The sequence below is a fragment of the Bombyx mori genome, chromosome 25 (assembly GCF_030269925.1).
Source record: "Bombyx mori chromosome 25, ASM3026992v2".
Lineage (NCBI taxonomy): Eukaryota > Metazoa > Arthropoda > Insecta > Lepidoptera > Bombycidae > Bombyx > Bombyx mori.
The window spans coordinates 12,489,762-12,510,076 of NC_085131.1; the positions used below are offsets into that span (position 1 = coordinate 12,489,762).

At 38.6% G+C, this 20,315-nt stretch overlaps 1 protein-coding gene across 4 annotated transcripts in view; it reads right to left on the minus strand.

Moving 5' to 3' along the window:
- The window catches only part of LOC101744929 (hemicentin-2), a 279,760-nt gene that overhangs the window by 242,139 nt on the left and 17,306 nt on the right, over positions 1-20,315 (minus strand). For 2 of the 4 annotated variants that reach the window (XM_021346625.3, XM_062676200.1), the window contains exons 2-3: positions 17,822-17,974; positions 5,367-5,567 (exon numbers count right to left, since the gene is read on the minus strand). In XM_021346625.3, the coding sequence (XP_021202300.1) occupies positions 5,367-5,442 (76 nt within the window). In that variant the 5' untranslated portion in view covers positions 5,443-5,567; positions 17,822-17,974. Of the gene's footprint in view, positions 1-5,366; positions 5,568-16,877; positions 17,228-17,821; positions 17,975-20,315 lie in introns of those variants that run through there. The other 2 variants (XM_062676199.1, XM_038020502.2) reach the window with 2 other exon arrangements.

Consider the following 20,315-nt stretch of genomic DNA (forward strand, 5'->3'; position numbering starts at 1 on the left):
AAACAACCATGGCCGGTAAGCATCTGCGTTAACCGGAAGGTGAGGCATCCGCGGTCGCGGCCCACCCAGTCCGCGAGAACCGGGCGGACCGCCTCGACGGTTCGGAGGCCGGCCGACGGGTCCGCCAAGCGGCGAGACCACGCCTCCAGCACGGACCGCCGAGAGTGGAGCCTCCGCGCTCGAACTACACCTTCGCCGGGGCGCCCTTCCCCCCTAGAGCGGAGGTCGCTACGCCACCTGTAATCGGCAGCGAGCGCCTCCGCCTCCAGGTCCCAGAGTGGCGCCCCGGCGAGCAAGCACGCCGCCTCGAAGGAGACGGTGCGGTATCCTCGGATCGCCCTGACCGCGATCGCACGCTGCGGACGTCGCAGAGCCGCGACGTTCTTGCGGGTCAGGGCGCGGCACCATACGGGAGCCCCGTATAGTGCCATCGACCGCACCACCCCCATGTAGAGGCGGCGCGCCACCTGATCGGGACCCCCGACGTTTGGAAGCAGCCGGCTCAGAGAGCCGGCCGTCGCCATCAGTCGAAGGCCCAACTTCTCAAAGTGAGCGCGGAAGTATAACTGCTGATACCATGCACCCCACGCTTTTTTTTACAATAAAATCATTTTTTTCTTACACTATTTTTTAATTCAAATTTATTAAAATTTATTTTCTATTCTTTAATTGAATTTTCTAGAAAAGCATATTTTGTTAGTTTTTTTAAACTATTATTTATTCCTCATTAAATTAGTTCTGGCGTTTCTAATATTGATTTTCTCATCTGATCGAACTGATTATATATATTCATACGACTATTCGTTTTTGCGTTTTGCAGCTTCTTTTTTAAGAGACAGTGGTCTCAGAGCTCGTTCGAACTACCCCGACCAATAAATAAATATTATATTAAGCGCATTAAATAATAAAAAAAAAATCATCAGCATAGCTTGGAGCTAAGCTATACATGTTTTAATGACCCATATAATTAATGGAAGAGACTGAACGTGTGTCGCAATGCGGTCATGTGAAATTTTCCACTTTTCGTCCGGATAGTTTTTTTTTTTTTTTCCATCCGCCCGAGTTTCGTTATATACAACGAGTATTTAAAAACCAATTTGGTGTATACGCCGTTTTTGAGATTCGGATATTATTATGATCTAGAAATGATTTTGCAGTATGGCGTAGTAGTTCCACTAAAGCAACCAATGATGTTATTTCGCTAACAATTCAAACTAACTAATGGACCCGATGACGCCGGTATTTACTTTAGTTTCTATAGAGTTCATCAAGAGGTTTCCAGTAACTATATACACCACAAAGTGAATGCAGCTGCAACTAGCACCTAGATGATTGCAATTAGAACCTTGATGTTTCATATCTGCCAGCCTTCCTGCGATGACTCATTTTTTACTCTCTAAAAAGTCTTTAGACCTCTGAATATTAGACCAGAGTACCGAGATGGCTTCTGCAACTGGTAGGTTGTATTTTAAGCCCGCTCAGATATATACCACCGTCCTATTTCTACTGCTTAGCGAGTATGACATTACGTAGTCCAATTGAAAAATCGATGTCTTAAAGTAAGTGACGGTAACCACGCTAAGACGTCAATAGACTCCGGTAACTGCTTGCCATCAAGTGGCCCAAGAGTTGAAAATTATGAACGTAAAAAAAAAAAAAATTGCTTAAGTCAGTGGACGAGCTCACAGCCCACCTGTTGTTAAGTGATTTCCGGAGCCCATAGATATCTACAACGTAAATAAATGCCGCCATCCACGTTCAGATATAAGTTCTAAGGTCTCAACAACGGCTGCCCCACCCTTCAAACCGAAACACATTACTACAGAAATAGGCAGGGTGGTGGCACCTACCCGTGCGGACTCACAAGACGTCCTACCACCAGTAATTACACAAATTATAATTTTGCCGGTTTGATTTTTACTACAATCACCGTGGAAGTCAATCGTGAACATTTATTAAGTACGTATTTCATTAAAATATTGGTACTTTCCTGCGGGATTGAAACACTGGTGCATTGCTAAATACGAATGCGCCGGACGTCTTATCCTTAGGTCACGACGACTTCAAATATATAAGGCAACGTGAGGATTCTACCCACACATTAGTTAAGTAGAAGGCCAAGATCACCATTAAAGTTCCCTTGACGTAACAATACATGGGGTTGCACCACCTACACAAGTACATGTACTTACAAGACATAAAAATCAGTAGCTCTATTTTATTACAAAAACAAACAAAAAACACATTCGTAAGTATCGCTATAAAATCTTCAATCCGATTCCGAGTAGAGCGGTAAAAAGTTTCGTACACAAAAAAAAAGCTGAAAAGCTCCGCTGGAGTTAGAATGAAATGAATCTTAAAATGTTTTATTTTATTACCTTAACTTTTTCAATATTAAGTTTAATTTTTTTCAATTCAACGTTTGGGAATTTTTCGTCACATCAAAAAAATATATGTTTAAATGTAATAATTAAAATTTGATCTAGAGCTTAATATTTTCTCGTTACTATTTATATCGTGAATCGAATATAATGTCAGATTTTCTGTATGTAATACTGCTTACCGTTACGATAAAAAACAGCCGGAACATCAGGTGGGCCGTACGCCCGTCTGCCTACAAAGGTAATAAAAAAAAAAAAAACATAATATATTAACAGTGATATTGACACTGATATTGCTTAAACATTTATTAAATACATGGTTATCTATGGCGACATCGCGAACGGTTTGGATAATCTAACTCGTTTGTCGTTGCTAAATATAAATTAAAACACTTTATATTCATCGTGAGTGGCCAATATCGTATTACGCTCAAATGCAAATTAGAATGCAGCGCTTGATGAAAAACCGGACATCGGTTATGCAGCTCTGTTCCCTTGAGGATCTAGCTCGTGTAGTATGCAAAGCAGCGATTGAAGCGCTCATCTGTCCTCCGGACCTCGGAGACTGGTAATATTTAAAAAAATGTTTTAATACGAATTATTTGAATAGTTACAAAGGCAATAAAAAAAAAAAATTCGATCAGGATTTTTTGCTTTTTGGATGTAGAAAAATCTATACTAATCTCTATATATAAAAATGAATTGCTGTTCGTTAGTCTCGCTAAAACTCGAGAACGGCTGGACCGATTTGGCTAATTTTGGTCTTGAATTATTCGTGGAAGTCCAGGGAAGGTTTAAAAGGTGAGAAAATATAAAAAAGCTCGGAATTATATAAAAACAAACAATTTTGTTTTTCCTTTGATGTGTCCCCTTGATGTGTCTTTTATTTATCGATTGAGGCACTACGAAGTCTGCCGGGTCAGCTAGTAACGATATAAATCTACAGTGGTTTTTACGTATGTTCCGTTATAACTATTGAACCGTGAATCCGATTGACTTGAAACTTGGTATCCATGTAGAAACTACATCTGCTTAATGGATAGGCTAATATTTATATGAGTGTTGGACTCCCTAACAATAAATAATAATGTTAATTTTAAAGGCCCAGCGGAGCGGGCGAGTACGGCTACTACAATATATAATTATATAGTATTTTTGGACTGTATTCTAATGGCAATGCGATTATTCGTGCACCATTTTTAAAAGTGGCATCCAAATTTTGGAATAATGAAAATAAATTAATAAATTAGTAGGAATAATAGTACAATAATAGTAGTAGTAATTAGTATTAGTAGTTCAGGCGATCTGAAAAGTCGTGAAACGTAATATTGAAGCTCACTATATAAGCTCTTACAAAATCTAATTAAAACAAACTACAAACTTAGGGAGGCACTTTCGCAATCATTCCAGGGAGCTCGACTCGATAACATTTCACGATTCCACCACCGTTCGTACATTAAAATCGATTTTGAAATCGATACGAAACTATAAAACGATTGGGGAGAACGGTTTGATTTCCGAACGAGGATTTGCAAAAGTACATTCAGTTACATTAAAACTAGGTATCGAAATTTATAAAGGATTTTTGTTTTATAGTTTTTCGATAACGCTGCACTGGAATACCGTCGCTCGGGAATGATACGTGACGTAGATACACATAATATAAAGATATAGTCAGCGAGAATGCGATGCGCGCGACTGTACTTTTTTTTTTTAATTCTGTATTAAATTTGATAAAATTGTTGTTGTTTTTTTTTAATTCAACCATGAACATTCTTCTGTGAAAAATGGTTTTTTTAACTATAAAAACATCTCAATCGACTTGTATTACGAAACTTACTTTAACGTATTTCTTACTTATTTAATCAGAACTACTTTTACGATTTAATCTCGAGTTTACTAATTTGCTATTTACTACATTTTTACAGTTTACAGTTTTAATGGCCCCGCACAACTAAAGTTTAATTCGTCGATGTCCGAACGCCGTATTAAATACCACCAAAATGTCTACAAAAATGTCATTTATACGTTTTTTTTTTGAGCAACTTATCTAAAATATAAACAGAACTTCTTTTTTTGCACATTTAAAATTACGTGACGTAACATTTTTAGATAGTGAAAAATAGTTAATTTCGAGAATCATAATTTATTTTATAAAAGGATTATTCTTGGAAATAAAATTATATAGATTAGTAATAGTTTTGTATTCGATTATATTGTAATTCTAATAAAGAGCTGGCAACACCAATGCAGCTACGTCTCTCATGGCGGACGAACATCAAGTCATTCTATTCTCTGGTTGACAGCGGTCGCACGCGATGGCCATTCACTAACCCATTGGCTCTAAATCACAAATTATTATTGTAATCCCTGATTTTTTAAGCAATTTAACGGTCTATATAATTAAAATAGTGTCAAGTCAACAGTACTGTCTACATAATATATTTCAACGTAAACTTATGTTCAATGGCCGCCATGGATTTTTGAGCTGACGAACTCACGAATCAATAACCTAATGCCCGGCCTCCCGAAACCCCCGATAAAAACAATTCTTATACCGGATCACGTTGAAAAAAAATAGACTCCCAAAATCGACTGTCATAATTGTGTTAACGTAATAATAATAAAATTTAAGGGGTCGTGTGTAACGTTTCGTGAGGTTCTCATTTTAGTTCATTTCTCACGTTTATCGAGTTTAAGATATTTAAGTTCTCGAGAACGTTCTAAAGGGGTTTCGAAACTTTCTGATTTGCGATTATAGGCCTAAATCGCTCGTTTTAAGTGCTGAAGTTGTTTTTTATGGTCATACAACATTTTCACATCACCGAAGGCAACTTTCGGAATGGCGGATTAGTTTATCTTAGAGGTCTTTGCTTTTGTTATGTTATCTAGTTCTTCTTCTTCTTAGTCGCATACTTCATTGCTGAAGGTCGGGACCTTATTATCTAGTTAACAATAGTTTGACCTAAACGTATCTATACTCACCATTCTTAGCAGCCATAGCGATAGTGGCGCCAAACACCGCAGCGGCTGCCAGCAGCCGACGTAACGCCGGCAGCATGATGATCACTGTCACTCAAACATCACATCACATCACTATCACGCCACTGCACCGTCATCACTAGCGAACGTGTTGCCAACGAACATTTTTGAAATTCAATTCTCGAACGACCGCTGTGTTGTCATCTGAAAGAAAAATATGGAATTCATGAATTTCGTAATGTTATAAAGATACTCTAAAATATCACTGATGAACTGAACTCGATGGAAACTTGGTTTTTTGGAGTTAACTAATTTAACAAATTAGCTAAACAATACTAAGTTTAATTTAGCACGTTAAATTATTTCTTTTTACGCAGTTTAAGCTTATTTGTACGTATCTGACAATAGAATCAGATGGCAGCACATATATATTTTTTAATGCTTAGATGGATGGACAAGTTCACAGCCCACCTGGAGTTAAGTGGCTATTGAAGCCCATAGACATCCACAACATAAATGCGCCACCTACCTTGAGATCATTACTGCTTCACGGCAGAAATAGAGAGGGTGGTGGTACCTAACCGTGCAGACTCACAAGAGTTTCTACCACCAGTAAGTACGCAAAATTTGTGTCATATATTATGATATAAGTATATTTTATCGAATAAATATGAATCAGACTTTTCAATTTCAAAGGTCATTTTTATAATGCAAATATTAATTCAAAGCTATTGTTTTAAAGACACGGGTTATAATTGCGTAATTGTGACAAAGTGATCTGGTAATTGTTGTTTACCGAGAGATCGCCTACCTACCCTCTATCTTTTATGTAGGAGCGACCGCATTATTAATACCATCGTCAGACATCATAGCGAATAGCTAGGGTGATCGAGCAAGGAGTGAATACACCAAACACGTTTATTGTCTTGGAAAAATTTAGCAATCTTATTTTGACGTTAGTAAAGGAAACAAATGATAATTTCTAGGACGGTAGCTCCGTGCAACCTAACCTAAACATCAGCCCGCTGAGTTTCTCACCACATCTTCTCAGCGGGTCGCGATCCCGATCCGGTAGTAGATTCATTCGCGAAGCAGTCACTCTTGAGTTGTTAGGTCACCTTTGGAGGCGCTCGGGTAGCTATTAGCAAATCCCCCTCCTGGCTGAGCCCTTATCCTCCCTGGTGAAACTGGAAAAGCCTCTGAGCCACCAGTAATCCCTCAATCATAAAAACAGGACATACGCTCTTCAAGAAGGCTGGCAAGTGTCTGGCGTCTATGCGTGCCTCCATCGGTTAGGCTCTGTCTTAGCACGAAGTTAGCCAAGCTCCAACGACATTACGATCGTGTTGTCACCTCTCGGCAATCGTGCTGCGCTTCGTTTTGCTACCAAACGAATGACCATCTCTGACACACACATGTAAATAAAAATGAATGGGTATGTGTTCGTCCTCTATATGTGACTGATTTATTCATCTGATTGTGATAAAATTTCGTACACTAGTTATTGTCGCTTAGGTCAAACTTGCCGTCACAGTACCATCAATATTTGTGTAAGGAGTTTCAAGGCGTTTCTCAGCAAAACATGTCCGGATTTCACTATCACTACATAGTATAATCGCTTTCTCTATCCCTATATCCCCATCTATGCTTAAATCTTTAAAAGTACGCAACGGATTTTGATGCGTTTTTATAAATAGATAGAGTGATTGAAGAGGAAGGTTTATATTATGTATAATAAGATCTATTAAATAGTAGAGAAATCAATAATAAATTACAGTTTCCGAAGCGAAGCGAGGGCGGGTCGCTACTTGGCCAATAAAATTAGCGCTGTTGAGCCTCAAGCACGTTTTAAATTTATAGAAAACGCAATGTTATAACAAAATTTAATTCGGCTTAAAATTTAGAAACGCTTTCGAATTGTATTATAAAATATACTAATTACACATTGAAATGCGGTTCGGCGAAGTGACGGGTGAGCAAACAAATGTGTGCGGGTTGCCAGATGCGTTTAAAAGTACTACATATCGTTATTAGTATATTTTTATTTTAGTATTTTTTTTTTGTAATTTTCAGCATTGACAATACATCATACAGTTTAATGATACGACTAAATATTAGGTTAGATCGAATTCTACTAATTCGTCATCTTTAATTGCCTTGTAGTGGTACAAGCATAGAAATCAAGAGGAATATTTTTAGTGTGCAGTTCATTTTGTTGTAAACTGGTTTGCCCAAGTGTTTCTAAAGTGATTACTTCCGAAGCTTTAAAATCATTAGGTAGGTAAAGTTACACTGAGAGAGCATCAATAAAACTACTTTATATGATGAGAACTGATTGAGATATAGTGCTAAGTAAGAATAATAGGATAGTACTGGTCTTTAGAAAATTATTTTTCTTATAATCATATTTTGGTTCCTATAATCGCTTTTCTGCATTAATGGTCCTTGAGTATTTACAAACGTATCCTATAGCATGCCCCATTTGGGCAAAGTTTGATAAAGTTAGTTGGCAGAAGTCATGACTTATGCCTCTGTATTGCAGATGCTCATAAGTGACAGTAACCATCTCCATAGCATATCATACTTATATACGACCTATGATTAATGGCAAAAAAAATATATCGCACGTAAAAGTCGCAGTAATTTTTCTAAAAGAATCTGGCAACCCTCTACCGTGACGGTTCGAACCCTAGTTTCAATTTTCGAACGGTGACGTGAACGTGCAACATTCGCCGCGTCAAATGAAATGTGGTCCGTGCCAGAATTCCAATTTCAAATTCGTACCTTCCAATGTAGGTGCGCTCCGCCAATAGCACTACTAATTTTATGCTACGGAATCTACTTCGTCTTGTTCCAAACTTATTTCCAATTGTTTCGAACTGTTTTACGAGTAATCCTTATATTTAAAATGTTTTATTCAAACTAGAGGTCCCGCAGTAGTCGAAATTCGACTATAATTAATTGGAATTGTAAGTTTGTACACTATTATGATTGTATTTTATACTTCTATAATCACAAATTTCGCCAAGACTACATTATAAAAAAAATGTGTGCGTGTACTAGTGTACACACGTAAGAAGTGAAACTTATTTATGGCCTTATTTTTCGAAAAATGATCTACATGCAACTTTCTAGAAATTGGTTAAATAAAGTTAAATTAGATAAAGTTTAAACAAAAGGATTTTATTATCATAGACATGAATACAAAAAAGTTAAATTAGATAAAGTTTAAACAAAAGGATTTTATTATCATAGACATGAATACAAAACAGATGGCGCGTAACGGAAAAATGTGACGCGTAACCGAAAAATGTGACGGTAAATTTTTTTCCAACGCCGATAAGGAAGTTTCACTTCAAAAATATAATATTATCAAAGACAAACAATATTTAAGAATTACAGACGTCAAGAACAAAAGCTTGACAATAATAAAAATGTGTGCGTGTACTAGTGTACACACGTAAGAAGTGAAACTTGTTTATGGCCTTATTTTTCGAAAAATGATCTACATGCAACTTTCTAGAAATTGGTTAAATAAAGTTAAATTAGATAAAGTTTAAACAAAAGGATTTTATTATCATAGACATGAATACAAATAATACAATTATTTCACTTTACCTTTTTGCTACTAAGATTATTACAGCATTTTAATAATACATTTCTTTGATATCATAATACCCTGGTACTTTTCTTCCTATAAATTAATAATAATAGCACGGTCCACGTGGTGTTAAATGGGGTTCCTGAGGTTCGTGAAGTTTGACCCACCTTGAGACATGAGGTCGATTTCTCAAATCCGAAACCATGCTTCAGAACATACCGCCGTTAATTATTAATAAATCTCTTTGCTATCATAATACCCTGGTACTTTTCTTCCTATTATTTTACGTAATAACAGTAATAAATAGCACGGTCCACGTGATATTATTAAGTGGGCTCCCTGAGATTATTGGAATTACAAAATGATTTCCGTAATCCACCTGGAGACATGAGGTCAATTTCTCAAATCGGAATCCATACTTCAGAACATACAGCCGTTAATTAATAAAGAAGGCTGTACGTCAGAGTAAAGTTATAATAATACATCTCTTTGATATCATAATACCCTGGTACTTTTCTTCCTATTATTTTACGTAATAACAATAATAGCACGGTCCACGTGATATTAAGTGGGTTACCTGGGATTATTGCAATTACAAAATGTATTCCGTGACCCACCTTGAGACATGAGGTCGGTTTCTCAAATGCGCATCCATACTTCAGAACATACAGCCGTTAATTAAAAGATGGCGCGTAACGGAAAAATGTGACGCGTAACCGAAAAACGTGACGGTAAATTTTTTTCCAACGCCGATAAGGAAGTTTCACTTCAATAAATAGTATGCATGCGTGTGTGCGTCAAATACATGGTATGTAGTGTGTGTAATGTTTTCTTTATTGATTTAATGTATCTCTTATGCATTCTTTTAAAAAAATATTAGCATTGTGCACTTTTTCTCTATATTCTCTATAAGTGTGGAAAATTCCATACTCCTCCGTCCGCGCAATTTTCGTAAAAAGGGATACAAAGTTTTTGCTTCACGTATTAATATATAGATAACGTCATTTCATAGTTGACGACGTCTATGTATGTCATTCAATGACAAATGTCAATCAAAACGCCCGAAAGCCGTTTATGTTGGTATTGTATATTATGTACTACTTTAGAGCCACAAAATAGCAAAGATACCGTCGTATTTATTATAAGAAGTATATACGGCGTTGTCCGGTATATTAATATTGAATTTACCTTGGTAAAAAGTATCTTATTCCATCTACTTAATTCACTTTTTATTTGTAAAATTCTTTTTTTTCCGACATCTTTTTGTAGCATCAAACATCAACACATTATGTTACTGTGCATATATTAGTATATTATAAACAAGTATACTCAAAATATAAGCGTATACAAATTCGCTGCCTTCTAAGTAATACGATAATTAGATTATCTCTTTCATTCATTGCTGTCCTTATCTTATTAATCCTGATTGAGTTTCGGTAATCATTAAAATCAGTGGGAGATCCCTTAAAAGAGTGCGGCAGAATCGACAGATCTGCTCCCTCTAAAGCTACATAGCGATCACGACTACTCTGTCAAGAGTTCAACATTAAAGAAGAATAATCCTCAAAATTCCAGTACTGATGTGTGCGCTCTATATCTGCCGCGGTCCGGGCCTCCATGAAAACGCCTTAGCAATTCCAATATCATTGTGGGCAATGGAGTTATCGTTGTAAATTGGATGGGGCGTGAACTAATTAAAATCAAGGCTTATAAAAACATACAACCCCTGGCTATTATTTCGGTTGAAAACAAAAAGCAACCGAAGTACTGTCTAAATGGAATATACAAAAAAAAGCCACCACCAGATTAATAACCCAATCGCTCTCACGCAAAGACTCATCCATCAACCCTAAGCTCCAACCATAATCCTTGGCGCACCATAAAAAGGTGTCGCAAAAACACTGCCACCACATAAAGGACCTCAATTAACCTATTACCGGAACTAGTGTAGGGCCAGACCCAGAATTATGTTTTAACGACTCAAATAATTTAGTGGACCATAAAAGCCGACCTGGGCGATGATTCATTCACCCAGTTCGGTAGTTATGACACCCCATTAAACGGGCCGTTAAAGGGAAAGCGAGAATGTAAAACAAATACAAAGGCTCTTGTGTGAGAATTGAAACGTGACTTAGGGTTTGGTACTGAGACGATTCATTGTGTTGATTTTTAGTTAACACTCGCAAATTGGACATCACTACTTTAAATGATTACTATGACTAAATGAAGACTTAGGAGAGTCTGTTGTATATATAGACTACCTGGTTTTTACGGGTGGTAGGACCTCTTGTGAGTCCGCACGGATAGGTACCATCAACCTGCTTATTTCTGCCGTGGAGCAATAATGCGTTTCGGTTTGAAGGGTGGGTCACCCATTGTAACTATACTGAGACCTTAGAACTTATATCTCAAGGTGGGTGGCACATTTGGGTTGTGAACTCGTCCATCTAATAAGAAATAAAACCACTAAGTAATAATAAAAAAAAAAGTGTGTGTGTCCGCTCCGACGCACGACTGGAGTTTACTGGATATAAATATAAATTTGTGTCAGTTGAATACAGTAAAATATGGAAGTTACGTATTCTAGTGAGAATGATCCGGGAGTTGCGGAACACGTGGATGCGGTAATTAAGTAAGTCTATATAATTCACTTTTACAATTAATATATAAGTTGTCCATTCACTGATAGAAGGAATTGTTTATATTTAATAAGCTTTATTAATAAATGATTTGTAGCGGGTTATATTCGGGTATCAACCCACTAACAGTTGATACGTTCAGGAATCGAACCCGAACGGCGTCCGGCCACAAGCAAAACGATGTCGGTAAATTAAACGAAACAATACGAGAAATAGTTCTATATTACGACAACACGATACACTACAGATTATTAACAAATTAACGAGACACAAAACAAACGACTAACAAATATATGAAAATACAATAATGAGAGAAACGCGCGATCAGTACGAGGCTTTGTGGCGGACTGCCGGCGCAGCAGCCCGGCGTCACCTGCGATAACGCGGCCGCGCGTTGGCTCCTGATTGGCGCGCGCACGCATCACGCAATCAGGAGCCAATCAGGCGCATAACGCATTTCGTGTGACATGCTATACTCTCTAGTACGATTTTGGTCCCCATAATTTTCATACCCCGGGCCTATATATGTAAATCGATTCTTAAGGAGTAAACTCCAAAAATACACTGATTTCAGTGACTAAATCATCATTCTCCTGCCCTTCTCCCGGTCACCTGGGGTCGACGCAACACGTTTTCTCCTTCCATACTCCTCTATCTTGAACCATTTCTTAGCTCACTCCCCTCTTACACATATCGTCTTTCATTTCTGTGACTAAATCAATTGTATAAATATCGGTTTTGAACATAGAATACTAAAACTTAAATATAAAATCCAATACGACTTCGGGCCATACACGAGAAAGCACCGGGGAGCCACGCATCGCTTCGTACAATGCATTTTGAATTTCCGTCGATGATAGGAAGTCTTTTGCACGATCGTAAACTGAAATTTCATAGGAGAAAACCCGGAATTTTAAAATGCAGTGAACATTTAAAATGTTGTAACCGCTAAAATTGGATTGGTCAAAGAATTCCATTGTGAGAATTCCATAATGTGTTTCTTTAATTCTTGCATTCAGCATTGGACCCGCAGTCCGCCTAGTGGAAATTGGCAGGCTTTTTCTGCCTAGCTTATCCGATTTAAAAGTAAAGCGTAAGTCTGGCTAAGTCCGGGTTCTTGGTTTTTAACTAGTACAACCAGTCCGACGAGTGTTCTTTAAAAAAGGCAGCCTCTTGTGGTTTATGGACGACAGTAACCTCGACAATTAATTGAATATGCTATTTCGAAAAGGGCACATCTCTGAAAATGTAAAATGTTCAGGAAATGAAAATGATGACTAATTATTTTCTAAAGCAGTGTAAAATTTAAAATATTAACTTTTGAGATATATTTTAGTGTTAATTAGCAATTGAAAATTACTGGAATTATTATAAAATGGGTGTAGGTAAGACTCAAAACTAAATGTATACGAAAAAAACGTATTTGACAAAATATGCGACATGTGCCCTTTTCGAAATTGCATATTCAGTTAAATTCACTCCTCCTACATCTTTGATTATGATAAGAGCAAAAAAAAGCAATATTTTATATTCTATACATATCCTTTCGTAATAAACAATGATTAGAATCGAACCATATCGTCTCGTTTTAAAAAAAAAACAGTACAAATTTCATTACGCCCGTAACGAATGAAGCGTTCATAACACAATTACCCTCGCAAAGTAGATAAAACGTACCTTCATGTTTGCGTACGACGATATTATTTCATTTACCCTTTTACTTTGCTTAAATCGATCATACACAGAAAATTTCTAAAGGATAATAAGGAATTAATTTACGCCTAAGCACTTTTAATATTACGAGTATTGGCACCTCATAACCGTCGAGAACACGTCCTTACGGATCCATCAGATCCAATAACCTTTGCACTAGACGCCTTCAGCTCTAGGTGCAGGCTTAGGGACCTCGGTAACCGTACTCGTCGAACTCGACAAAGAGTTCGCCGTGCAACCTAACCCATGAATCAGCTCGCTGAGTTTCTCGCCGGATCTTCTCAGCGGGTCGCGATTCCGATCCGGTAGTAGATTCATTCGCGAAGCAGCTACTCTTGAGTTGTTAGGTCTCCTTCGGAGGCGCTCGGGCAGCTGTTAGCAAATCCCACCCCTCCTGTCTGAGCCTTTGCTCGCCCACCTGTCCTGGTGAAACTGGAAAGGCCTCCGGGCCACCAGTAATCCTTCAATCATAAAAAAAAAAAAACCGTCGAGAATATATTATTATATCCCTATGTATCCCTATGTATGCTTAAAACTTTAAAACTACGCAACGGATTTTGATGCGGTTTTTGGAGTTTACTCCTTTAGAATCGATTTACATATATAGGCCCGGGGTATGAAAATTATGGGGACCAAAATCGTACTAGCATGTCACACGAAATGCGTTATGCGCCTGATTGGCTCCTGATTGCGTGATGCGTGCGCGCGCCAATCAAAATCGTACTAGCATGTCACACGAAATGCGTTATGCGCCTGATTGGCTCCTGATTGCGTGATGCGTGCGCGCGCCAATCAAAATCGTACTAGCATGTCACACGAAATGCGTTATGCGCCTGATTGGCTCCTGATTGCGTGATGCGTGCGCGCGCCAATCAAAATCGTACTAGCATGTCACACGAAATGCGTTATGCGCCTGATTGGCTCCTGATTGCGTGATGCGTGCGCGCGCCAATCAGGAGCCAACGCGCGGCCGCGTTATTGCAGGTGACGCCGGGCTGCTGCGCCGGCAGTCCGCCACAAAGCCTCGTACTGATCGCGCGTTTCTCTCATTATTGTATTTTCATCTATTTGTTAGTCGTTTGTTTTGTGTCTCGTTAATTTGTTAATAATCTGTAGTGTATCGTGTTGTCGTAATATAGAACTATTTCTCGTATTGTTTCGTTTAATTTTTTATATCCAGTAAACTCCAGTCGTGCGTCGGAGCGGACACACACACTTTTTTTTTTATGATAGAGTGATTGAAGAGGCAGGCTTATATGTATAATAACATCCATTAAATAGTGGAGAAATCATTAATATAAATAAATTACAGTTTCCGAAGCGAAGCGAGGGCGGGTCGCTAGTTCTAGAATATATGAAAGGTTATTCGTGTCACCAATAACTAAAGAAACATAAGTCAGAGGCTTCGGGCACACAATGCGCAGATATAATAGACTATTGTTAATACAGTGCCAAATTTGAATATCGATAAGCCCGAAAGAAGTTGTAGAGCGATAGATGAGACGACAATAATTGTGTAAAAGATGAAATATTAGTTGAAACAGTAGTATTTAGTTAACAGTAAATTATAATTTGCGTAATTACTGGTGGTAGGACCTCTTGTGAGTCCGCACGGGTAGGTACCACCGCCCCGCCTATTTCTGCCGTGAAGCAGTAATGCGTTTCGGTTTGAAGGGTGGGGCAGCCGTTGTGACTATACTGAGACCTTAGAACTATATCTCAAGGTGTGTGGCGCATTTACGTTGTAGATGTCTATGGGCTCCAGTAACCACTTAACATCAGGTGGGCTGTGAGCTCGTCCACACAGCTAAGCAATAAAAAAAAAAAAAAAAAGTTACTGCCTTCGAAGAAGCACTAGCATAAAACCTGGATATTGCTACAGACTTGTTTGAAGAATTTGTCAAAGCACTTTAAAAGCATGATGGGAGAATTCCATTCAAGAGCCGGATAGCAAGGCCAAAAAGATATCTAGAAATGTACTGTGGATGAAAACAGTGATTCTAGGTAGTGCCTATAGGTACCTAGAGGTACGGCGCGATAATAAAAAATGAGATCATCTCAAAAAAAAAAAACCTGTGGCACTCGGGGACTGCCGCGGTAAAGCTATTGCATAGCATTTTTATTAACTTGTGCAATTATAATTAGACAATAATAATTTAATATTAAAACAGTAATAAAATAAGATCACGCTATATTTTTAAACATTAACAAAAGCAAAACATTACTGTCTCCCTCACACTCATAAGCTAGACCGCGCGCGAGAGAGATGGGCAGACTTTTATGATGCGCATGCAGTACGACGTCACGCCACGCCGCTTATTCACAAACACTACACAAGCGCAACGTGTGAATGTGTTGAACGCGAGCTATATAGTAGGCGGAGTGGAGGGTGTTAGGTTTTATTTTCGTTACGGAATTTCTCGATTGATGATCGCGGTGCTCAAAGCCCGCGATTAAATCTATACGATAGCTTAAAAATTCTTCCCGATAATCGAGACGAGCTACCTGAATAGCGCCACTCGAAATATCGACTTCCAAGAATTCCAATACTTTCGAAAGATTACGGGAGCAGTTTTCGAAATCGCGTCGCCATGATAAACGGGCATAGATGAGGATTTGTGTCGCAAATTTCCAATAACAACTGCTACAGCCGCAATGAGCGCTATAATCGTTAGTTACAAGAAAATTCGAAATTATTTGTTCTATCCGAAATAAATTAATGACAGAATCCTGATTCTCGCGGCAATAAGGGTGAAATTGGCGTGTAATCACGACAAAATCGTTACCGCCTCTAAGATTGTGGGTGGCAGAAACGAATTCAGTATATAAAATTAAACTATAGTGATGATATAGAAACACATTATTAGAATTTTCCGGAGTTAAAAGTGAACATCTAATTGAAGGCTGATTTTTATTACTACTTGGAAGAATCGGTAAAGGGAAGTTCTTCAAGCGGATTATATTGCTAGTGGATCGTCGGTCCTTACGTTATAGCTCGGAACTTGTATATACATAGCCTTAAAAATGGCGTTAGCGACATTCATGCATCTTTCAAATATCTTGTGTTCCATTATGGCTACCGCCACATCAGCTTATTTCAACCAGTGAGTCCATGAACTAAATGTATCATCAATTAAGTCACAGACTTGAGATTGTCGATTACTTTACAATATATAATGAAGGAATGCGTAACGTTCTGTTTTCAATAGCCTGTTAATAAAAATATTGGTGGTTGCGCTTAAACCACTTGCCATTTAAAGAGCAAAACTCATCATCATCATCTCAGCCTATCCATTGTCCACTGCTGAACATAGGCCTCTCCAAGTGATCTCCAGTGCGGCCGGTCCGTTGCCACCTGCATCCAACGTGACCCAGCGGTTTTTACCAGGTCGTCGGTCCATCTCGTAGGTGGCCGTCCCACACTGCGCTTGCCAGTACGTAGTCTCCACTCGAGGATCTTTCCGCCCCATCGGCCGTAAGAGCAAAACTGATCATGACTAAAACACGAAACCAAAGTAAATAAAACATGACCCCCACATACCACCGGGGGTCTTAACCCACCTCCAAATTCAGCCCTGTCCTTGTACCGTTCAGAAATTGTACGATCACGGTTCGTTAACCAAGAATATTGGTTCATTGTCGGCGGTACAGATTCATTACTTCACTGCCTTCAAATCACCTTATTGCTCGACTTAGCTCCGACTGTGGACCTCATCCGAGAACCATTTAATAGAATGTAATGAAAAGTTTTCAATTCAGCTGCTCGCGTACGGAATCGGGAAGAGGGTCTGTAGCACACGGTTTATTTGTCGGCCGAACTGCTCGAGTATGAGATAGTGATGTTACATTGAAAGAGGCTAAGCTGACTTGAAGGCGATTGTCGCTTCCATCAGACTACTGCCTATATAAATTCGTAAGCAACATCACGTTGCGAACTATATGCTTCTTAGCACAGCGAACAACATAATGGTTTTTTTGTTTTTTCTTATTGCTTAGATGGGTGGACGAGCTCACAGCCCACCTGTTGTTAAGTGGTTACTGGAGCCCATAGAGATCTACAACGTAAATGCGCCACCCACCTTGAGATATAAGTACTAAGGTCTCAGTATAGCTATTACAGCTGCCCCACCCTTCAAACCGAAACGCATTACTGCTTCACGGCAGAAATAGGCGGAGTAGTGGTACCTACCCGTGCGGACTCACAAGAGATCCTACCACCAGTAATGGTATGTGCCCGTTCAATTTGTTAAACTATTCTTAGCTTTGGTACGAGCTTGGCTTCAAATATCTTCATATACTATGGGGATGTTATGTTCCTCATAAATACAGGGGATTTATGAGGAACTCTTCGAAGCTATCTGTCATTACCAGCGCTGTTGAAACGGAGTTCATTGATATGAATAGGAAGCACCAAGCTGCCACTTTTGTGTTCCTTTTGGTTTTTCTCCATATCTCATATTCTTCTTCATACGATATTTGACTTAAGTTCTTAGCAATACGCTTACCTTAGCCTATATCCAGGCACAATGCATCCTAACTATACACGATTACGGTTTTTCTGAATTTTTTTTTCAATACTCTTGACTAGTCTTCTTATTCATTGGTGTTCTCAAAAAGGCTCTTGGCTGCTTAGAAGAATTTATCGCTCTTTTAAGTTTCTGAAAGATAAAGATTTTTGTTACACCACCTTCTCTTGTATATTGTTCTGTTCTAATTGTTTATAATATGTATATGCCTCCACTTTTTAAAGGTATCAAATTTATCTAGACATTGTTACTGTATTTTTTTTTGATTAAACAACTTTTTTTTTTATTGCCCTTGTAGGCTAACGAGCATACAGCCCACCTGATGGTGAGTGGTTACCGTCGCCCATGAACTGCAGCAATGCCAGGTGTAGAGCCAAGCCGCTACCTACCGTTAAATATTATATAATACATATAAGTATTATAAGTATTATATAATACATAATTATTATGTAGTAACTTCGTAAAGCTGGTTACTTGTTCCAAATTATATATTAACAAACCCAGCGAAGTATGAACCAATAGGTTTACTTAGGATTCAATATCGGTTACAGATGCTTTGTTATTAATACAATCGACCATATTAACGTGACCCATAACTCTAATCAATGAAAATCAACACGAATTCAGCACAGATTCAATCAACAAAATTTAATTCCCAAAATTTCAGTTAACAAAATTTCAATATAACCTTCCATGTATGTAGAGCTGCGTATCGTATGGTAGACTAAACGATAGACGGGTCAATGTATAATTGTTATGGCAGGGCGAATTCAATCAAGTCAGACAATAGGCTAATTTCAGTAGTGTAAGTGGAGAATGATGCGTTTCAAAGCCGCAATGTTTGGGCGCGTCGAAATTAACTAATGAGACTGCGTTTATTTTCAAATTAAACGTAAAAATTCTTTAACAATATTTTCGTCGGTTTTCGTAAGGTGTAGACATAATTCAAAATTGTCTATTTTTTTAAAGCGAAACTTCTTTAGGGGGCGTTGAGTGTAAAACTTAACTGGCGACAGATTCGTTACGGCTAGAGAGAAAAGATACAATTTACGAAGAGCGAGAGTGAGAAAATAGACAGAGCGTCTCGCGAACCACTCGACCGTGGAAAGAGAGAAAGGACATCGCGAGCTATGTCGTTTCTCTTATACACAGCATTCCCTATTACATGAGAATAATTTTATTTAAGGATGATAAATGAAGAAAACTACAATACTGCACCGCAAAAGAAGTTTCAATTCTTTCACGTGCACCAAGTTGCACGCGCATCAGTTTTTCTCTTTAAATTTCGAATGCTTTATAATTTTCGTGATTACAAAAGTAATTTGAAATGAACTATACCGTCATTTTAGTAAAATAGCATAACCTGTGTACTTCAGAAAAGAAAGATAAAAAATATGTAAGCAAAATACTGGCCCAAAAGACATACCGGTTCACCCAGTAGGCAGCGGCTTGGCTCTGCTCCTGGCATTGCTGAAGTCCATGGGCGACGGTAACCACTTACCATCAGGTGGGCCGTATGCTCGTCTGCCTACAAAGGCAATAAAAAAAATAAAAAAAAAACCCAGCGAACGCAGTAGACAAAATAATCACATTGTACTGTACAAAAATTTATTGAATTTCAAAGAGGTGATCCGGGAATGGTCGAATGCGTTTCGCCGCGTTGAATTTGCATGAGACAAGGGAAACACGGAATTCGGTTGTATTCGATACAGAAAATTGGGTTAACCATACGCAAACCACGATTCGAATGGCAATTGTGTGATGTGCCGTTTTATTGGCATTATGTCGGGGAAGCGACGAAATGTGGGCACGCCGGGGAACTCCCGCAATACTACTTGAAGTTCGGTTATGCTTTTAACGAAAACAGAGTTGAAAGCAACGAAGAATGAATAAACGCGAGACGAGTAAACGTAAAATAACTCTAATTGCTATTCGAATTCGTTTTTACCGGTGGTAGGACCACTTGTGAGTCCGCGCGGGTAGGTACCACCACCTATTTCTGCCGTGAATGTAATGCGTTTCGGTTTGAAGGGTGGGGCAGCCGTTTGTAACTATACTGAGACCTGAGAACTTGTATCTCAAGGTGGGTGGCGCGTTTACGTTGTAGATGTCTATAGGCTTCAGTAACCCCTTAACAGCAGGTGGGCTGTGAGCTCGTCCACCCATTTAAGCAAAAAAAAAACGAAGAAAATCTCGATATAAATCGAATATTCTCCGTTAAAAAAGAATTCTAAATAGACGTATTATTATACGAACGCCAAAACAATATTCCGTCACTACATTTCACGGGCTAAAATACTTTTCTATTGGGTTTGAAAATCGTAACACGGTCACCAACTGCAGTTCTCGTGTCGGCGCTAACCCAGAGGGAAAACGTAGTAACTCACGAAATTTAATTTCCCGCGAAACACGTACCGGACTCGGAGCGTGTCGCTGCTATTTCCGTTAAATATTTTTAATCTCATTGCTCACG